Genomic DNA, 20814 nt, shown 5'->3' on the forward strand with positions numbered 1-20814 from the left:
ATTATTCCTAAGATTCAGATTCCTTCAGAACAGCATTTCAAGCAGTAGGACAGGTTCACTTAGCAAGTATCTCCACAAGTATTTTGGACTGGGAAATTTTTCATATTTTTGAAATATTTGCACATACTTAATGAGATTCCCTGGAGCTAGAACCCAAGTGTAAACACTAAATTCATTTCCTTTTCATGTAGACTGTGTACTCCTAACCTGAAGATGATTTATACACAATTCTTTCAGTCCCCCTTGTTTGGACGGCCACTCACCCCATAAGGTCAGGCATTAAGGTCGGCGTTGTGGAAGTTGCCTATTTGGGAGAATTTCATTATTTTGGTCTTGGGGATTAGTTTCCAGACTAATAAGATGGATTTGTTTTCCAGGCCAATCAACAACATCCCTGTCTTGTGATCCTTCCTGCCCCAATTACAGCTCTAAGTCTCCCTTTTTATTGTTCTGAGAACAATAAACCAAGCTTCGGTTGATCCTGAAAGCCGCCTTTACAAATCTCTGCCACCTCAAGGGCCTCAATCATGCTAGATTATACTGAACAGTTTTAGCAATTTGAAAGCAGTTGTAACTCAGTGCACTGTACAAACCTGCTTTGAAAATCAGAGAGCCAGGCAAATAAAGCCGCTGCGCAGATAACAAAATGCCTGTGAAATAGTATTCTATGGGTATCACTGGGAGACGCAGAGCGTGAATAGCTCAGGGAGGCTGATTCATAATGCCAGGTTTATAAGCATGAAAACACGGCTTGAGTAAATAATTCTGATTTGACTTTGGATACTCACTGATTTTTTTTTCTATTCCACTAAGGGGGAGCCACACTGTTCATTTAGCAGCATCTCCATTATTCTAATTCCCTAGGGAGAGAAGAAAGAAAGATCAAAATGCCATCTTTCATAGACAAGCACCATTACATTTATCACAACCTTCTCCCTTCAGGGAATCCAGGTCCCGACCATATATTCATTGCAGAAGAGAGGGCTCAGTCATCCCTGACATTTCTGTAATGTTTCACTCAGCAATCCCCCTTCTGCTTTCTCTGCCTGCTCTCGGAGTTGCTTGGGAGGTGGGCAGAGCAGAGTTGAGAATACGCTTACAACATCAGAAAGCAGCCTGAGCCAAGGGAAGCGATGTCTCACAAGTGGCACAGCTTGCCGGAGTTGGGATAATGGTAACGGTAAATGTTTGCTGAATGGCGACCATTGTGCTGCTTTCCCTGCCAAGGTTCAAGCACGTTGGTGTGGGCAGCAGGTGCTGCCATATCCCACTGAGATGCTCTCCAAGATGAAGGCCCTCTTTCCCCATCCACACACAAGGACCTGTTAGGGACTGCTGCTGGCACAAATCTCAGGATCTCGGCCAAGGTGGATCATCACCTGAGGCCACGTCCCCTCTCCAGGGCTAGCCCATATCCTATGGTTGGTGGATATGAAGACATAATGGCTGTCTTCCCTCAATTGCAAATAATTCTGAGAGTATTGCACCCCCATAGTTCTGCATGGCGTCACTGAGACCTTTGCTGCAGCTGTACCATAGTTGGCCTCCCCTGCTTCCCTCCATAGTAAATAGATGCTCCCCAAATATGTTCCACATGAAAATCTCCACTTCTCTGACACCTTGTTTGAAACAGACAAAACCACCTTCCTAGTTAGACCACAGATGTTCAAAGAGCTTTAAGTATGTGCCCAAAGCTCAAATGTGGTGATGCAGGCAGACAACGCTCCATGCTGGTTGCAGGTTTCAGACACACACTCTAGTCTCTGCTCTGCTCCTTTTCCTGGCTGCCTGCACCACCTTGTCTACCACCTGGGTCTTGGAGGAAAGAAGATGGCAGATCTTCTTCCCCTACTTTGGAGACCAGTTCTGTGGGCTAGAGAATAGCTTTCCTATAGAAACATGGAGCTGAGGCATAATTGTGAGGTAGGATCCAGAAGTTTTGGGGCCTGCTGTTCACAGAGACTAGAGCTGCTGAGAATAATAGCAATTAAAGGAATTTTAAAAATGGTTCCTCAGAAAAGCAGGTTTAATGGCTCTGGGGAGGGGGCGTGGGCAGAGTTTTCTATCTTTGACAGTCTTTCATGTGATTAGCTTAAGGTAAAGCAGGGCTGGGCAGTGCTGAGTGGGCCCCATTGGTGTTTGTGTGAGCCAAAGGATAGGGATCGAAAGGAATCAAAAGCATCACTGGTGAACACAGTAAAACATCTTAGGGGCTGGAGAGACGCCTACATGGGGAAAGTGTGCAGTGTGCACAGATGGCGACCTGAGTTCAAACTCCCAACTCACTTCTTTTTTTTTTTTAATATTTTTATTACATATTTTCCTCAATTACATTTCCAATGCTATCCCAAAAGTCCCCCATAGCGCCCCCCACTTCCCTACCCACCCATTCCCATTCTTTTGGCCCTGGCATTCCCCTATATTGGGGCATATAAAGTTTGCAAGTCCAATGGGCCTCTCTTTCCATTGATGGCCGACTAGGCCATCTTTCGATACATATGCAGCTAGAGACAAGAGCTCCGGGGTTCTGGTTAGTACATCATGTTGTTCCAACAACTCACTTCTTTAAAACAACCAGAACAAACAAACAAACAAAGCCAAAAGCAAGCAGGGGAGAAGGGAGGAAGGAAGAAAACAAGTCAGCCACACATCTCTATTCTATATTCCCAGCCCTGGGAGGGAGCAGAGATAGATAGACGGATATACGGAGTTCATTGTCAAGCCATTCTAGCCAAATGCATGGGCTCTGGGTTCAAGTAGAGACCCATCTCAAAAAGATGTGGTGGAAAGTGATAGGGGGAGATGCCTAACAACAACTACCTTTAGCATCCACATGAATCACATATGTAAACCTTATATGTACATATGCATACCCACATGAATATACATCATACATATGCAAACATATCCACATACACACATATACACAAATACACAAACACACATACACACATATACACAAATACACACACATGCATACACATTCAAACACACACATATACACACGCATGCACACATACATATACACAAACACGCACACACTAATATGAAAGCAGAATAGATGGCATATAATCCTGAAGGTCTTTCCAGTTGTGCCAGGGCCATCACCCCAGAAAGTACTACAGCTTTAGGAAGAAGCAGCGTTAAAGGACCCAGACAGAGGCTGAGAAGCATGACTTGTCAGATGAATCAGTATAGCAAACCACAGGACCAGTAGCATAATCATTGGAGTCAGGAGACTTGCAGCCTATTTATAGCTCACAGACTTTCTGCTGGGTACCTTAGGATTGTCACCTTTACCAAGAAATGCTTTAGACTACCAAGGCCAGAGGACTTTGAGGCCGACTGGATTATTGTATCTATTTCCAGCACACCAAACCAACCAGGACTATCTCCAATAGATTAGAGACTTCTTAGCCCTAACAGTGAAAGCCTGGATCTGTACATTGATAACACAGTTCATGTGATTCAAAGATGCAATTCACAAAAATGTGTAAATAGAACCTTTGTAACATATCTGAGAACCCTCCCGACTCCGCTCATCTGGGCACGATGAAGCAGCTTCTCCTAATCATACCTGGAGACGTTCGCTGAAATTGTACTTTAAAAACTAGTCTCCTGCTAGGCAGTGGTGGCGCATACCTTTAATGCCAGCACTTGGGGAGCAGAGGCAAGCAGATTTCTGAGTTCAAGGCCAGCCTGGTCTACAGAGTGAGTTCCAGGATAGCCAGGGCTACACAGAGAAACCCTGTCAAAAAAGAAACCTAGTCAACTGTTGGGGTTGCAGAGATGGCTGACTGACTAAAAGCACTAGCTGCTCTTGCAGAGGACCTGGGTTCAAGTCCCAGCACCTACACTAGGCAGCCTGCAACCTCCTGTAACACCAGCTCTAGGGAATCCTACACGCTCTTTTGGTCTCCTCGGATACCTGAAACCACATGCATGTACAATCTCACACATATATAACTAAAAATAAATCAAAAAAAAAAAAAAAAAACAACAACAAAAAAAAAAACAAAACCTACTGGTCTAAATCCCGGGAGAGAAAGCGGTAGGGTGTAAAAAGTAGTAGGATAAAATCCAAGCAGAGTCTAAGAACCAAGCCAGGATGGTATTCACTTCTGTTCATTTATTAATTTATTCAACAGCAGAGCTGACAATTATTTTTGTGTGCCTACTATGTGCACTGGATATTAAATGCTGAACAGCTAAGACAAAATCCCTGCCCTGATAGAATTGACAAGGAGTTTTCTTCCTTGTTTCAATTTTATTCTTGTTCCAACCATCCCGTTAAATATTTAAATACCCCTTCACCTCCAGGAAGAATGCAAACTGACACATAAATTCTTTCTCAAACTTAGCTTTTCAGACGCTATGTCTTTAAAACAAGGAAAGCACAGACTTCCTTGGAGAGGGGGAACTGAGCCACGGTCCATCCCATCCATCTAAATTAAGACCGCCACCACTTACTGGGCCACTAATTGACATAAACAAAGATTCTGAGGTTTGCCCTGGGAATTCAGAGACATTATTTATTGAGTCAATTATGTTCACAATGTGACAGTTGATTTTTCTTTCCCTCTTTCCCCCACGTACCACTTTACTCTTAAGAAGAACAGTTAGATGCAGGAAGGGAAGAGTGAGGGCAGGGCAAAAGGAGGGGCTGAAGCCCCATCCACAGGGGTTTCCAATAAAGTTTATTCTAGTTCTCAAATCTCTCTCTCTCTCGCTCTCTCTCTCACACACACACACACACACACACACACACACACACACACCCGAGAGAGATCAGACTTAAAGAGGCTAAATTTATTCCCCATAAGGCCCACACGCAGAGCAAACATTAGGTGCATCCACCTTCTAGATGTGCCTTAAAAGCTTCCCAGACTGACAAAGCATAAAGCAGCTTGCTTTTATTATCTCTCTACTTTCAGAATGTTTTTTTCATCTATTACTAGGGGATCTGTCCTCATTTATCAAAGCACAGGCAACTAAGGCACCTCAGGGCCATGTGTCCCTAAAGCCAGGACAGTGATGCTTAAAACTACTTCCATTCTGTAGTCTTGGAGCCTCTCAAAACCCTTCCCAACGAGCCCACTCTGTTTCTGAGAAATTGGTGATTATCACTGCAAGACCAAAGTGTGTCTTCAGGAGAGGTCAAAACCTAAGATGTCTAACTGCAGACAGTGTGTTTATTTTATAATCAAGCTGTCACTCCCTTAGGAAGCTCTGACTTACCTGGGAGGCTCCAAAGGGAGTCATGTTAGACCTTACAAAATTACAGACATCAGAGCAGTTCCCCAAAGGTGTGCCCATGCAGAGCTCTTAATAAGAGAACTGCTCACTTAATTATCACAGTGATAAAAAAAAAAATTGGTGTCAAAGACCCCACTGGAGATAACTCCTTCTTCTGGTTCATGGCTTTGGAGCAAATACTGCCTGTGATAGCTAAATTTTTGTCAACTTGACAGAAGCAAGAGTCATCCGAGAGGAGGGAACCTCACTTGAAAAGATGCTTGCATAAGAATGAAGACCAACAGAGTCTACTAACCCTTGGGGCTTTCAGAGACTGAACCACCAATCAAAGAACATACAGGGCTGGGCTTAGGCCTCCCTGCACATATGTAGCTGATGTGCAGCTTCATCTTCATGTGGGTCCCGAACAACTAGAGTGGGTCCTATCCCAAAAGTTGTTGCCTGTACATGAGATATGTTCTTCTAGCTGAGCTGCCTTGTCTGGCCCCCATGGGAGAGGAAGGGCCTAGCCTTACAGACTTGAAGTGCCAGGGTGGGAAGACACCGAGGGAGGCCTCCATCCACTCAGAAGAGAAGGGTAGAAGGAAGATTGTGGGGGTGGTGACTAGAAAGGGGCCAGTGAGTGGAATGTAAAGTGAATAATTAAAGTAAATTTAATTTAATTTAATTTAAAAAATAATAGCATGTAGACAAGCCATAGGGTGTTTTCTTGATTGATGGGTAGTGCTATCCCTGGGTAAGTAGTGTTGGAATATATAACAACAAACTGAACAACCCATGAGAAGCAAGTCAGTCAGTAGCATTCCTCCATGGCCTCTGCATCAGCTCTTGGTTCCAAGGCTCCTGCCTTGAGTTCCTACCCGAAATTCCTTCAATGACTGTGATATGGAAGCAGAAGCAAAACAAACCCTTTCCTCCCCAAGGTGCTTTGGTCAATAATAGTATTTTATCACAATAGAAAACCTAATTAACACATTATCCGTAGCACCAGCTGCCACAAAGTGCACAAGGCTGCAGCCAGCAGCAGCGAGATCCAACAGGACAAGATGGCCCCATACAGCTTCCAGAGACAGTTATGAGGGAGCACAGAAGATCAGGAAAAGGCATGGGAGCAGGGAGCTTGCACAGCACTCTCCCTGTTAAGCAATTAGCACAGGGAACTGGACAGAACTGAGAAGGAAACAGGATGACTAAACTCCCCACCTTTCAAGTTCCTGGTACCCCACCCACCCACACCCAAACCTTCCTGTCCTTCCCTCCACCTCTTCTGGGAAGAGAAAATAGCACATAAAACCGCCTAGGTAGCCACAAACGACACTGTCATTAACTAATACTCGTCTAATGAAAACATTTGGGTCATATCCAAGCTTGCTGTGAAACTTCGTTCAAAATTTTAAATTCTTTATGCCTCGATTGCCTCCTCTTTGAAAAAAAATAGCAACATGGAGTTGTTTGGGGGGTAAAATCATGTCTAATCTGATAACCGAGATTCCTAGTGTAAAAATGCTAGTTTACAGTAAATACCCTGTAATTAAATAGCCATGCTTCCCCTAATCTTCCTTAATCCTCTGAGGCTGGAGAAGTAGCTTAGCTGGTTCCCAGCATACACAAAGCTCCATCCCCAGCACTGCTTAAAAATCAAGTGTAGTGGCATATAGCCACAACCCCACCATTCAGGAGGTAGTGGAAAGGGGAGCAGAAGTTCAAGGTCATCTTTGGCTACATAGCAATTTCAAAATCAGCCTCAGCCTTGAAAAAGAGAAGGGGAGGGAGGGTCTGAAGAAGTGGCTGAGCAGGTGAACACACTGCCATGAAATCCTGACCAACCACATTCGATCCCTATAACAAAAGGAAAAGGTGATGGGACCACTTCACAAAGTTGTCCTGACTTCCACATACATGTCAAGATATGTGATATCGCCAACTCACAGCACAGATAGAGTAACAATAAAAAGGCAAACAAACAAGAATGCATCCTGTAGAAGAATACAGCCTTGGGATGCAGAAGACACCATAACTGTCCACGGAATGAAAGAATGAACCCACTAGCTAACCAATCAATCACCAATTTGCATTCCTACCACTTTAGATGAGATGCCAAGGTACTCCGCTAGGGAAGAAATTTTGCTTATGTCTTAACCCCAGTATCTTGGACAGAATTTTAACACACAGTAGGTTCTCAATGCTGATAGATTGTAAAACTTTTCAACTTACAACTTGTGAATATGCTAGAATGAGCTTGAGATGAACTGCCCTCAAGGAGTCTACCTCATGCTCAGCATCCTTGAAGTGTGAGTGGAAAGCTTCGCATCACAAGAGCTTCCACAGAGATGAAGAGACAAAACAAGAAAAAGATGGGGCGATGAGAGGAAGAAAAGTTGACATGGAGGGAGCCAGCAGCACACACCAGATCTGGGGAAATCCAGATTAGTCAACAATTACTGAGAGTTAGTCAACAATTACGCTGAGGCTTACATTATAAACCACTGGACACTGAATGGAAATATTTGCATCAAATTTACTCCATAAACTTTGTGACCTTTCATCTCCCATTTTCTTTTTAAGATGGATTATGTAGAACTTGTTCAGAATCATCTTGCTAACAACGCAGACTTGTGAAGACATGAACAGAGGTAGCGTAGTAACACTTGACTGCCTCAACTCTCAGCATGACCTGCCATCCTTAACACGCTCACTAGGATCTGTCCAGTCTGTTTCCATCCCAGTCTTTCAGCCATGGCCCTCTGCATTCTCCTCTGACCACAAACTTTACTCACATGTCAATGCCCTACTCAGAAACCTGCCAGTGCCTTCTTTCTCACTGTTCTCTCTTAGGAACATCCCTAGCTCTTCAAGTGGTAACCCTAGCTCTCTGCAACATTCACAGCTCAACTGATCAAGCGCCTCCTCAGAAAACACCTCCTCCCAGGATCACCCCTGCTCACACAGCCCAAGAAAGTCTACATCAAGTCACCAGGCCCCGCTGTCTTGATAGCACTCATATAGCAATCCTCAAGTTTCTAAAATACCCTGCCTTCTGTCACTCCCAGTGAGAAGGTATATTCCATGAGATCAAAGAAAGATGCTATGGGTATCTGCTGCTGAATCCCACCTACACTAGAATCTGATAGGATGGCCATTATTTGCGAAGAATAATGGAGGGAGAAACAAACATGAGGAAGGGAGGGGTGAAAGGAGGAAGCTATCTGCATCCAGCTTTCTCATCAAAATATAAAAGAAACATTCAGCAAAGCTCTCCAGAAAGAGATATTTTATCACAATAAAGCACCTTTTAATTGGATGCCCAGCTCTTTTCAATTTAGAACTAGCTTCATCTAATAAAAACTGGAACAGGACCAAATAACAATAAGAAAGATTTGTTAGCACGTGCTGCGCGCCAAACACTGTGTGCGAACCTTCCCAGAACAAATTTGTTCTACCTCCCATCTGCCCTAAAGGACTGTTACTTGTGTTTGAGGGTGACACCAAAGCTTGGAGACATTCAACATCCTATCCAAACCCACACAGTAACTAAGAAACAGAGCCTCCAATTGACTCAAGGCAATCAAGCAGGAGAGGCTGGAATTCAGTGAGGCTGGAGGTTCAAATGAGAGTGTGAAAAGCCTATTACAAGGCTGGATGTGTACCAAAGTTCTTCTCCCTCCCCTATTGACTATGGCTCGAAAATTCTGATAAACAAATCAGATATTTTAGTCCTGTTCCCAAACAAAATGTCATGAATTTTAATATGAGTCAATATCTAATCACATCTACAAATTATCTCAAATACAATACTTTTCAAGTAGGACTAGTCAGACACAACAGCTTTGAACTGATTTTTTCCATACTAGTTGGTACGTTCTTCGGTAAGATTCATTTTTGTTTTCATTAATCATGCCAAGTCTTCAGGAGTGACTGAATAACATTAACTGTTACAATGATTTGGATACCTCTGCTTCATATTATTAATCGTTCTCTCTCCTGAAGGAGAATATTTAACTCTTGCAACTGGCAACAGGAAATAATAGATTCCCCAAATAATAGAATCTAAAACCTGGAAAAGATTTTGTATTTTCTAAACCAGAATAAAGGAAATCCTCAGCAAAGGGTTGAAAAGTGGCCCATCTGAATTAGGGAAGTCTACAGCCAAATAGAAGAAAGTCTGACACTGCCATTCCCATAGCCCTTTCCCTCTAAACCCCAACATGACAAGCATCAAGTTTCTGGTATGCTTCTGTTACCAAGTTCTTTCTCCACCTTCCAACAAGACTTGATCTCCCTTAATTTTGATTGTCTAGAAATGTGACCTGGATAATTTAATTTCTCCTGATTTAAACTTCATGTAAAACACAGCTTTCTTTCACCATTAATCAAGGCTAGCTTCTCACTCAGAGCCAAACCTCACCCTGGACCAACCCTCGACTGAACATCCATATCAGCTTAGAAGGCACCATCCATGGGACAAGTTCACTACTCTTCACTCAGTCTGTGTTGGTCCTAATTACAAGGGACTCTCTCTCATCTTCCAGCATGGAGGGCCTTTAGTGTCTGGCACCAGTGGGGCCCATTACCCACCACTCTTGTGGTGACAAATGAAAAAATAACAAGGCTTCTATCGAGTTCCTTTTATCACCTTTTTTTTTCATGTTCATCAAACTTAAGCCACAGTACAGCGTCTCCATTTTCCTTCCTCACTCTAAAACAAAATGGGGAGCCAGTATCTGTCTATTGTATCAATGAATTGCCCCCAACAGAATGTATAAATTTAACTGTTGCCCAGGAAATAAATAAATTCAGTGGGCTCTTAGATAATTCTCCTTTTGTTCAATTTCTATTCCTGCCCATATTCAGACTTCTGTGTTAATCAATAATATCTGCATGCATGTCTTCAAATCAGGTGTCTCCTTTGAACAAAGCATCATTTCCTGTAGCCACACATATGCTCATTTTTAAAAAGCCCATCTCAGAAAGTCTCAGTATCCCCAAGGTTACTACCAATCTATTACTGACAACAAGCCTCCATCTCACCCGCATTTTTAATGTTCTCAACAGTCCTGTGAGGTGAGCTACTTTTGCTCTCATCATTTCCAGGGAAGGAAACAGTCTCAAAACTGAAGGCCGCGTGGTTATCGAGCAGCTGACCTAGAATTTCAACCTGAATTTCTCCAGCTGTTTCCACAACAAGCACTTACCTCAAAGAATGGGTTTCCTCACCTAGAATGGGGTAGAGAGAACAGAAGGAGCATTGTGCTTTGCAATGTTACCTTTAAGGATTAAATGAGACACATAAAGCTGCTGGCACACAGCATGCTTGTATTAACAGTGTTTAACCCTCCAGTCTTCTTGTGGCCTAAAGACAAGTGGTGACCTCTGACAATACAAGGCCCCTTCAGTCAGTGTCCAGTGGCCCAGAGGAAATGCCACCAGAGATGTACCTTGAGCATTTCCCTTGCTGGTTACATCTCCACAAAGAGATGCTCGGTGATGCAAACCAACTTTCATTAGGTCACAGCACTGGTCAACAACAACAGGGACAGAACTAGAATCTGGTCAAAGGAATTACTGGTCCTCAGCAGGCAGGCTAAGAGCCTGGGGGTGGGGATGGGGATAGAAGTGGGGATGGGGACAGAATATTGTGGTGGCCCAAATAGTAACCAAATGTATACATATACAGGTGTGAAAATGCCACAGTGAAAACCATTTCTTTGTCTACTAACTAAAAATCAGTAGATAATAATAAAACGGCGATATGTAAAATACTGGGGTAAAATATATTACCTGTGCTTAGTGGTTTCATTACCATTCGATTGTTTCTGCATTTGAAAAGAAATTGCTTTAATAGTAATTTAAAATAGAGTAGAATCATAAAATTCTTACCATTCCTGGGAAATAATATAACAATATATTCATCAAGTCATAAGTAGCCACTGAACTCTGAGAAATCCCTGGGTCCTGAGAATAAAGTAGTACATTCTATCTTGAAGTGGCTCATTAAGAAACATGATACTTTACAAAGACCATGGGAACAGTTACATATGTAGGAATTCTTCAGTTAATATTTTCTAACATAGTGTCATAAATATAAAAGGTTCAACACTAAAGCTGTTTCACCTTTTGTCACTTTGTAACATTGTAACACTGAGTAACACTGTGAGTTAGAAAGAACTTCAACATTCAGCACTAAAGAGCAAAGTAAGTTTTAACTACTTAATGAAACACTATATAGCAATGAAAAAGATGGCTTTGAAGTTTATGTAGTTAGTGTAAAAGGCATTTGTGATAAATGTTATTTTTTAAAAGATGTATAACTGTATTAGTACTGTGGACGTTGTTTGAAATCTGCCTATAAAAATTGGATGAAAATGTGCCAATTTTGGTCATTAGCATGCTTTCATTTTTGTTCTTAAGCCAAAGGCTTGCTATCCGGTACAGACATGATCCTCCTGCTTCATCACTCTGAGTGCTAGGATTATAAGCATGCACCATCAAGCCTGACGCCAATTTGTGCTGTTTTTAAAAGCACATACACAGAACTGTTATATTTAAATTTGGATGGAATAATATTTACATGTTAATTAAGTTGTATGTATGAAATTAGGAAAAGTCCAGATGATAGCTTACAAAAGAAGAGAAGGACATAGGAAGAGAGCCAACAGCAAATGCTACTAACTTCCCCTGTCACAGCAGGCAGGGACTTCCACAGAAAGCTACATCTTCTTAATCTGATTGTCCAAGTCATCAAAGTATGGGTGCTTCAGGACCATTTTGCCAGAAATTCGTTTGGCAGAATAGTAGACTACCATTTTTTTAGAGCAAGCTCAAGCTGCTTCATTCAATTTTTTTCTCTTTTTTTTTAAGAATTATTTTGTTTATTTTATGTATATGAGTACACTGTAGCTGTCTTCAGACACACCAGAAGAGCACATCAGATCCCATTACAGATGGTTGTGAGCCACCATGTGGTTGCTGGGAATTGAACGCAGGACCTCTGGAAGAGCAGTCATTGTTCTTAACCACCGAGCCATCTCTTCAGCGCTTCATTCAAATTCTTGATATGGGATGCAAGGGTGGCTGGCATCCACTTGGGAAATGTGTTCTTGTAGTCCTGCACGGACTCTACTTCCAGTCTAACTTTGTTGTTAGGAGTTCCCAGAGCTCTGAAAATCCTGAAAGTTTGGTCAGTCTCGGAATCAACACCGAATAGTGGCTTCTTAGTTGCCAGTTCTGGATATATGGTGTCCTGATGTCAAGTGGGTTGGAGTATCGAGCAGATCCCAGCAACGCTTCCAAAGATCGACCAGTACCACTGTCAGTACCTCATGAGTGCACACTCTTATTTCTTTTTTCTTTTCCTCATTTATTGGATATTTTCTTTATTTACATTTCAAATATCCTCTCTCCAGGTCTCCCCTCCAGAAACCCTCTATCCCATCCCTCCTCCGCCTGCCTCTATGAGGGTACTCCCCCACTCCCCAACCCACCTACTTCTGTCTTCCAGCCCTGGCATTCCCCCACACTGGGGCATCAAACCCTGACAAGACCAAGGTCCTCTCTTCCCACTGATTTCCAACAAGACCATCCTCTGCCACATATGTGGCCAGAGCAATGGGTCCCTCCATGTGTACTCTTTGGTTGGTGGTCCAGTCCCCAGGAGCTCTTTCCTTCAGTCTCTGCTCCATACTTTGTCTCCATATTTCCTCTTGTGAGTATTTTGTTCCCCCTTCTAAGCACTGAAGCATCTACACTTTGGTCTTCCTTCTTAAGCTTCATATGGTCTGTGAATTGTATCAAGGGTACTTGGAGCTTTTGGGCTAATATCCACTCATCAGTGAGTGCATACCATGTGTGTTCTTTTGTGACTGACCTCACTCAGGATGATATTTGCTAGATCCATCCATACGCCTAAAAGTTTCATGAAGTTATTGTTTTCAATAGCTGAGTCATTTTCCATTGGGTAAATGTACCGCATTTTCTGTATCCATTCTTCTGTTGAGGGACATCGGGGTTCTTTCCAGCTTCTGGCTATTACTCCAGAGACCCAAATAACCTTATTAAAAAATGGGGAACAGAGCTAAACAGAGAATTCTCAACTGAGGAAACTCAAATGGCAGAGAAGCACCTAAAGAAATGTTCAACATCCTTTGTCATCAGGAAAATGCAAATCAAAACAACCCTGAGATTCTACCTTGCACCAATCAGAATGGCTAAGTCCAAAAACTCAGGGGACAGCAGATGCTGGCGAGAATGTGGAAAAAGAGGAACACTCTTCCATTGCTGGTGGGATTGCAAGCTGGTACAACCACTCTGGAAATCAGTTTGACAGTTCCTTAGAAAATTGGACATAGTACTACCTGAGGACCCAGCTATACCACTCCTGGGCATATACCCAGAAGATGCTCCAACATGTAATAAGGACACATGCTCCACTATGTTCATAAGCTCAAGAAGGAAGACCAAATTGTGTGTGTTTCAGTGCTTCTTAGAAGGGGGAAAAATACTCACAAGAGGAAATATGGAAACAAAATATGGAGCAGAGACTGAAGGAAAGGCCATCCAGAGGCTGCCCTTATTAATAATAGCCAGAAATAGCTGGAAAGAACCCAGATGTCCCTCAACAGAAGAATGAATGCCCACTCTTATCTGTATTCTGTATGCTCTGTCAAGGCCAAAATCAGCTAGTTTTATTGTCCCTTTGTCATCAATCAATACATTTTGAGTTTTCAAAGTCTCTGTGAAGAACTCTTAGGGAGTGTAAAACACAAAATCCCCTGGAGGTTTTGGACAGAAAACTTTTGATGAATAAAGAATCCATGAACTGACCAGGAGGGATTAAATCCAAGGACTTCTTGAGGTCCAGGGACAGGGACTTGATACTTCGATACAACCTGGAATCCTGCATGAGCACAGCCTGAAGTCTAACAATATTTGGATGGTGACATTGTTTCCACAGAGATTTCCCGAACTGCAGAACTAGGCACTCCTTCCTCACTTTCAAGACCACCAGGGCCACTGTCTGACCTGTAGTTATACACTCTTATACACCATACAAGGACCTAATCCAAATTTTCTCTATTTTGATATAGTCTTCCATAGTTACTCAAGAAGTTATGGCAGAGCCTCTCTTTTCCCCTGGAGGCCAAACTGCAGATCTGGACTGCGCAGACTCCGGGAGCAACTCTGAGAGCTTGGAGGGCAAATGCCTCCAATTAGGACTTTAGCAAAAAGATGACAATGACCACTTATGGTCACTTCCTGTGCACCAAGGTGTTTAAAGTGCTTCATTATACTTGCTTGTGATTCTCATACTCATGAGGTAGACAGCATTATTCAAATGTCACTCAGAGAAAGACTGGGCTACAAGATTTAAACCCAGGTCACACTGACTCCAAAGACAGGCTCATTATAACCACTAAACATTGTCTACAGTCCTATAATGGGGAAAATAAGTTTTTGCTTTTAACTGTCATGCACTTTGCTTTTTAAATAATGACAAAACAACAACCGATCATTTGCCTTGTCCCAAGTCCTGAACCATGTTGTTTTATATAATTCATTTAGTCTTCCCAAGGACTCTAGGAAGTAGGAAGCAATACTGTCCTCATTCTACAGATAAGGAAAATGAGACAGAGGTTTTAATGGCTTGTCCGAGGTCATGCAGCTAATCTGGCAGGGTATTATCAAGAATTGCTCTTCAGAGAGTCCAATTTAAAGTGGGAACTAGTTATTCAGTTCATATACTAGTTACTTAGAAACAGTCTTAAACAAACCTAGTAAAAATTGTGTAAAAGATTTTAAAAGTCTTTGGGAGAAGAATGTCATAATTTCTTTGAATGTTAACTATTTCAGACATACGGAAAAGATTAGAGACTAATAAAAAAGTCAAGTTTTTGACAAATTAAGTATCTTTAAAAATAACAAAAGCTATGCCCTACTAAAGGTCACTTATCAAGAAAAATTTTAGTTATACCTTTAAATTCTACTTAAGCTGGGAATCAATATGAAAGAAATTAATTAACTGCAAAAGATGCAGTTTCTTTTGCTCAGGAAATTTGAGGGAAAAAATTTAAAAATAAAAAACAGTTTAGGATCACATGTGACAGACAGTATTTGTGGAGCTGAAGCAGGAGAATCGCCATGAATTCGAAGTTACCCTGTTCTATATAGTGAATTCCAGGCCAGCCTAGGGTATGCAGACACTGTCTCAAACCCAAACAGTAACAATGGCAACAAAAATCCAGAAAGAGTAGGGGGAAAGAAGGAGGAAGCAGAAAAGAGAGAGGGTTTGAAGCAGAAAGAAAGGGAAGAAAGAAACGATGTTTAGGCCATAGCCAAGGAAGACAGATAGCTAAGGTCTAGCATGAGACAAATGCCAAATCCCAGATAGCAAGTAGAATTGAAATCAAACAACTTGAAGGTCACAGAAAGACATACTCCAATAAACTCAGAGACACTAAACACAACACTCCTTTGTTCCTGGATAGGAAGACTCTGAAGCCTCTTGGAGATCCCCTTCCAGGTGCTCTGCCCACTGCAGAGGTCCCTCAAAGAGTAGACACAATAGGGGCCCAGCACCAAAAGATGAACTCCTACAGGAGAGTAGACGTCTACATAAAAAAAGACACCCCCCCCCAGAAGAGGCAAAGAATGCAAAAGTTACAAGTCCACAGAACCAGAAAGCTAGGAAGCTTCTAATTAGCATTATCTAGAACCACCCCAAATACCAGAGTAGAAGTCTAGATCAGAAATCACACTCCCTACCCCACCCTCAGCTGAATAGTGGTGGCATACACCTTTAATCCCAGCTCTCTGGAGGCAGAGGCGGGGCAGTGGTTCAAGGCCAGCCTGGTCTACAAAGCAAGTTTAAGGATAACCAAGGCTACACAGGAGAAACCCTGTCTCAAATAAATGAAGGAAGGAAGGAAGGAAGGAAGGAAGGAAGGAAGGAAGGAAGGAAGGAAGGAAGGAAGGGCAGACTGAAGAGGAACAACTGCACACACCAGGGAACCCAGAGAGTTTTCAAGTAGTATGCAGCATGAGGTAAGCAGGGACCTACAGGTAGACTACTGGACGACCAGCAGGAAACGAAGTTACCTTTCAATCAATTAACTCCTGAGCTGAGAGGACAGGTGGGATTTGACTGGTCTTTGGGTCAAACTGAGAGTCCTAATTTAGTGCGAAGAGCCTAGCTGAGGGCAAGCTGGAACCTACAAGGGCTCTTTGGATCCACATAAGATCTGTACCTCTGCTGCAGTATGTTAGCATTCAGTCCACACACCAGGCAGCTCTCTTCTTTCTTTCTTTCTTTCTTTCTTTCTTTCTTTCTTTCTTTCTTTCTTTCTTTCTTTCTTTCTTTCTTTCTTTCGTTCTTCCTTCCTTCCTTCCTTCCTTCTTTCTTCCTCCCTTCCTTCTTCCTTCCTTCCCTTTTTCTTCCTTCCTTCCTTTTCTTCCTTCTTCCTTTTTTCTTCCTTTCTTTTTTCCTTTCCTTCCTTTCTTTCTGCTTCTTTTTTGGAGGGGGTGCATCTTGGTTCAGCCTGTTTCAGCTTTAAGTTCTGTGCCTGCCTCGTTTTCTATCTAGAAGGTATCTAGAAGATTTATGGTGGCCACTATCTCCTGTTTCCATTGTCTTTGTATATTTGAATTTTGCACAACAGAGTGGGTGTACAGGCTCAGAAAACTCACACACTTGTGGAAGATTTGATCCAGGACAGTTAGGAGAACTCAGCTCACAGATGTCCCAGTGCCCGGTTGAATAGAACAGAAGAGCATTAGAAAGAGCAATGTAAGAGCCAAGAAGGCAAGAGCATGACCTCTGCAGTCTGACAACTGTCTGCTTCAAGGTCACAGGTGCATGTTGTAGCTAGCTCACTGTCTTATCTCTTAGCCTAGACTTCTGTCTTCTCACCAGCAGCTAAGAGAATGGGATTCAAGTTGCAGCAGTGTATGCTGCCATTCATTTCCACCTTTATAGGGGGAAGGTAGGAATAACTGCATTCACTTTTCCAGGCTTTTGGTAGGATAACTGTAAAACTACCAAGTGCTTGGATCACGGTGTGCGACCACTGATTACAGCTACTCTCATTATTCTATCTTGTCTCTCTAGAGCTTTTAAACTGTATTTATGGAAAGTATAGATTAGAAAAAAGCCATCTTAGCCGGGCGGTGGTGGCCCACGCCTGTAATCCCAACACTTGGGAGGCAGAGGCAGGCAGATTTCTGAGTTCAAGGTCAGCCTTGTCTACAAAGTGAGTTCCAGGACAACCAGGGCTACACAGAGAAACCCTGTCTCAAAAAACCAAAAAAAAAAAAAAAAAAAGAAAAGAATAAAGCCATCTTGTTCTATTACTGGGACCAGGATTTCAAAGGCCTACACATATTCATAATATGCAGTTTGGTTCATATGAGCCAAACTCATATATGACTATGATATAAAATTATAAAATCCTTAATGTATGTTCACTGCCTTTCCTGTTAACTAGTGTTTTATGACTTATGCACTTTAATCCCTACATACCAGAAACCCTTTAATTTTTATGCAAGTTTAAAAATTTACAGACAGAAAAAATATTTAGAAATAAGGAGGAGAGGATGAAAAATGGATATAATTTTAGAATTTAAAATCACTTCATTAATTCAATCTAATTTTACAGAAAATGATAGTTAGATCAAAGCAAGTGAAATGAACAACATTGTTATCAGAGTTTAGTCAAAACAGGACCTGAGTTTCCTAACTTATGGGCAAGTCAGCACACTCATGGCTAAACCCTGTATGCATGGTCTCGACTACCATGATACAGTGACCCCACACACATCCAAATCTCAGGAAAACACTTTCTATCCCAGATTTCACCTTGCTTCAGAGACAAAACATCCCAGAATTGTAGCTTGCTGATTTAAGAGATTTCCCAAAAGCTATGGTGGTAAGCAAAGTCTATTACAAACAGATGGATTCAAATGAGCCATCCAAGGATTTGGGATTCGTAGGCCTTATGGTCAAAAAGAAAACAAAAACGCATTATAACTCACAGAAGATTCATTTTCCTCTGCTGGGGAAGGCTGTGTTTCAGGAGACTAAGATTCTAGTGACAACAGAATGAGCAGAGCTGATCGGGAGGGGCCATGCAAGAAGACAGACCTATCTGAAAATAAGTTATTAAGAAGTAGCATCCTTTATGGTGAGAACATACCATATGTGTCTTTCTGGCTCTGGGCTACCTCACTCAGGATGATATACCATCCAATTGCCTGCAAGATTCATGCTATCTTTGTTTTTAATAGCTAAATTGTGTAGATGAGCCCATTTTCTGTATCCATTTTTCAGTTGCAGACCATCTAGGTTGTTTCCAGTTTCGGGCTATTACACATAAAGCTGCTATAAACATTGTTGAGCAGGTGTCCCTGTGGTATAGTGGGACATCTTTTGGGTGTATGTCCAGGAGTGGTATAGTTGGGTCTTGAGGTACAATTATTCCGTTTTCTGACAAACCAAATTGATTTCCAAGGTGGTTGTACAAGTTTGTATTCACACCAGCACTGGAGGAGTGTGCCCCTGGCTCCACAACCTCAACAGCATGTGCTATCACTTGAGTTTTTTATCTTAGCCATTTTGAAGGGTATAAGATGGAATCTAGGGTTCATTGTGATTTGGATTTCCCTGATAACTAAGGGCACTGAACATTCCTTTAAGTGCTTCTCAGCTATTTGAAATTTCTCTGTTGAGAATTCTCTGTTTAGCTCTGTAACCCCATTTTATACTTGGGTTATTTGATTTGGTGGTGTCTAATTTCTTGAGTTCCTTATAAATTTTGGATATTAGCCCTTAGTCAGATGTAGGGTTGGTAAAGATCTTTTCCTAATCTGTAGGCTGCCATTCTGTCCTATTGGCAGTGTCATTTGCTTATAAAAGCTTTTCAGTTTCACGAGGTCCTATTTATAAGTTGTTGATCTTAGACCCTAAGCCATTGTTGATGTTATGTTCAGAAATGTTGTCTCCTGTACCAATGAGTTCAAGGACAACCATGCTACAATCTACAGACCCAAAGAAACTAGGTAATAAATGTTGGAAGCCGACTCCTAGCAAAAAGCAGCTCTCATCTCTGCAGCCACCTCGGGCTATTTTCTTACAGGTGGTACTTTTCCACCCTAACAAGAGATTTGTTTTCCTAGCATGATGTTTTTGCAAGAAGCCCACCACAGCTGAGCACACTCTGATAACATCTTGTTTTTCTCCTACACATTCTGGACCTGTGGTTAAGTGTCTCCAGCTGCACTCCCGAGCGTGTGCATATATACCCATAGGTGCCTTCCAATAAACTAGACTTGAGACTTGATCAGACAGACTGCCTTGTCTCCAATCTTCACGCCTCTTGCCCCTCAGTGCTTACTCTCTCTCTCTCTCTCTCTTGCAGACCCCACTGACTGACCCTTGGACCCAGTCAAATAAGGAGGTCCCAAGGGAGAATAGGTGAATCTCACTCAGAAAGGGCAATTAAATAGTCATTGGAGGTGGATGGAGAGGGGCCTGAGTGGAAGAGTAAGTGAGGATGGGAACGGGGCTGGTGACCAGGTATGGGAGTGCTGGGGGTAGAGGGGCAAGGGAGGTGTGGGAATAAGAATCAGCAGGGGAGGGGGTCATCTCTGATGACTAGCTGGAGGCCTGGGATGGGAGAAGATATGAGGAGTCTATAGAAGTAACCTTAGGTAACATTGCTATCAGAGGGGGATATAGAGACTGAAGTGGCCACCTTCTGTTCATAGACAGGAATTCCAGAGGAGGGAGGAGAATAGCAATCCACCACAAAATATGTGACCCAAAATTTGTCTTGCCTACAAGATGTGCAGTGATACAAATGGAGCAGAAACTCAGGGAACAGCCAAGCAATAACTGTCCCAACTTGGGACCCATCACATCTGAAAGAGCCAAGCCCTGACACTATAAACAATACTCTCCTATGCTTACAGACAGACACCTAGCATAACTGTCTCCTGAGAGACTACATGCAGCAGTGAATGAATGCAGAGTCCAAGACTCACAAATACCAGGCAGAGTCCAGGGAATCTTGTGGAAGAATGGGGTATAGAAGTTAGCAAGTCAGAAGGGTCAAGGACACCACAAGAAGACCCACAGAATCAACTAACCTGGGACTATGGGGGCTCACAGAGCCTGGGCCACCAACCAAGGAGCATACAGGCACTGGACCTAGATCCCCTATACATTTGTAGCAAATGTGCAGCTTGGTCTTCATGTGAGTCCACTAACAAGTGGAGCAGAGGCTCTCTTGGTCTCTGTTCCCTGCCATTGGATCCTGCTCCCCCTGCCTGGACTGCCTAGTTGGGCCTCAGTGGGAAGGGATGTGCCCAGTCCTGCTGTTACTAGATGCCCCAGGGTAGGGTGGTACCCAAGGGGAGCTTTCCTTCTCTGAGGAGAAGGGAGAGGGCAATGGAGGGAAACAGTTGTTAAGGGTAAGACTGGAAAGAGGAGAGAGTGGGCTATGATTGGAATAAAATAAATGGATAAAAAAATAATTTTTTTTAAAAAAAGTAGGCATCTCATGGCATCAA

General features: G+C 42.5%; 1 protein-coding gene and 1 pseudogene across 2 annotated transcripts in view; both read right to left on the reverse strand.

Annotated features, from left to right (window-relative positions):
- Positions 1-20814, reverse strand: part of Prelid2 (PRELI domain containing 2) — a 79429-nt gene that overhangs the window by 4804 nt on the left and 53811 nt on the right. The window contains exon 6 of one of the 2 annotated variants that reach the window (XM_021150786.3): positions 789-860. The exons of the other annotated variant lie outside the window; for it this stretch is intronic. Within the exon in view, the coding sequence (XP_021006445.1) occupies positions 801-860 (60 nt within the window). The 3' untranslated portion in view covers positions 789-800. The remainder of the gene's footprint in view (positions 1-788; positions 861-20814) is intronic. 2 annotated transcript variants of the gene reach the window in all.
- Positions 11533-14534, reverse strand: LOC110284852 (cyclin-dependent kinase 1-like; annotated as a pseudogene).

Source organism: Mus caroli, unplaced genomic scaffold (assembly GCF_978045245.1).
Source record: "Mus caroli unplaced genomic scaffold, Mus_caroli_1 scaffold_19, whole genome shotgun sequence".
NCBI lineage: Eukaryota > Metazoa > Chordata > Mammalia > Rodentia > Muridae > Mus > Mus caroli.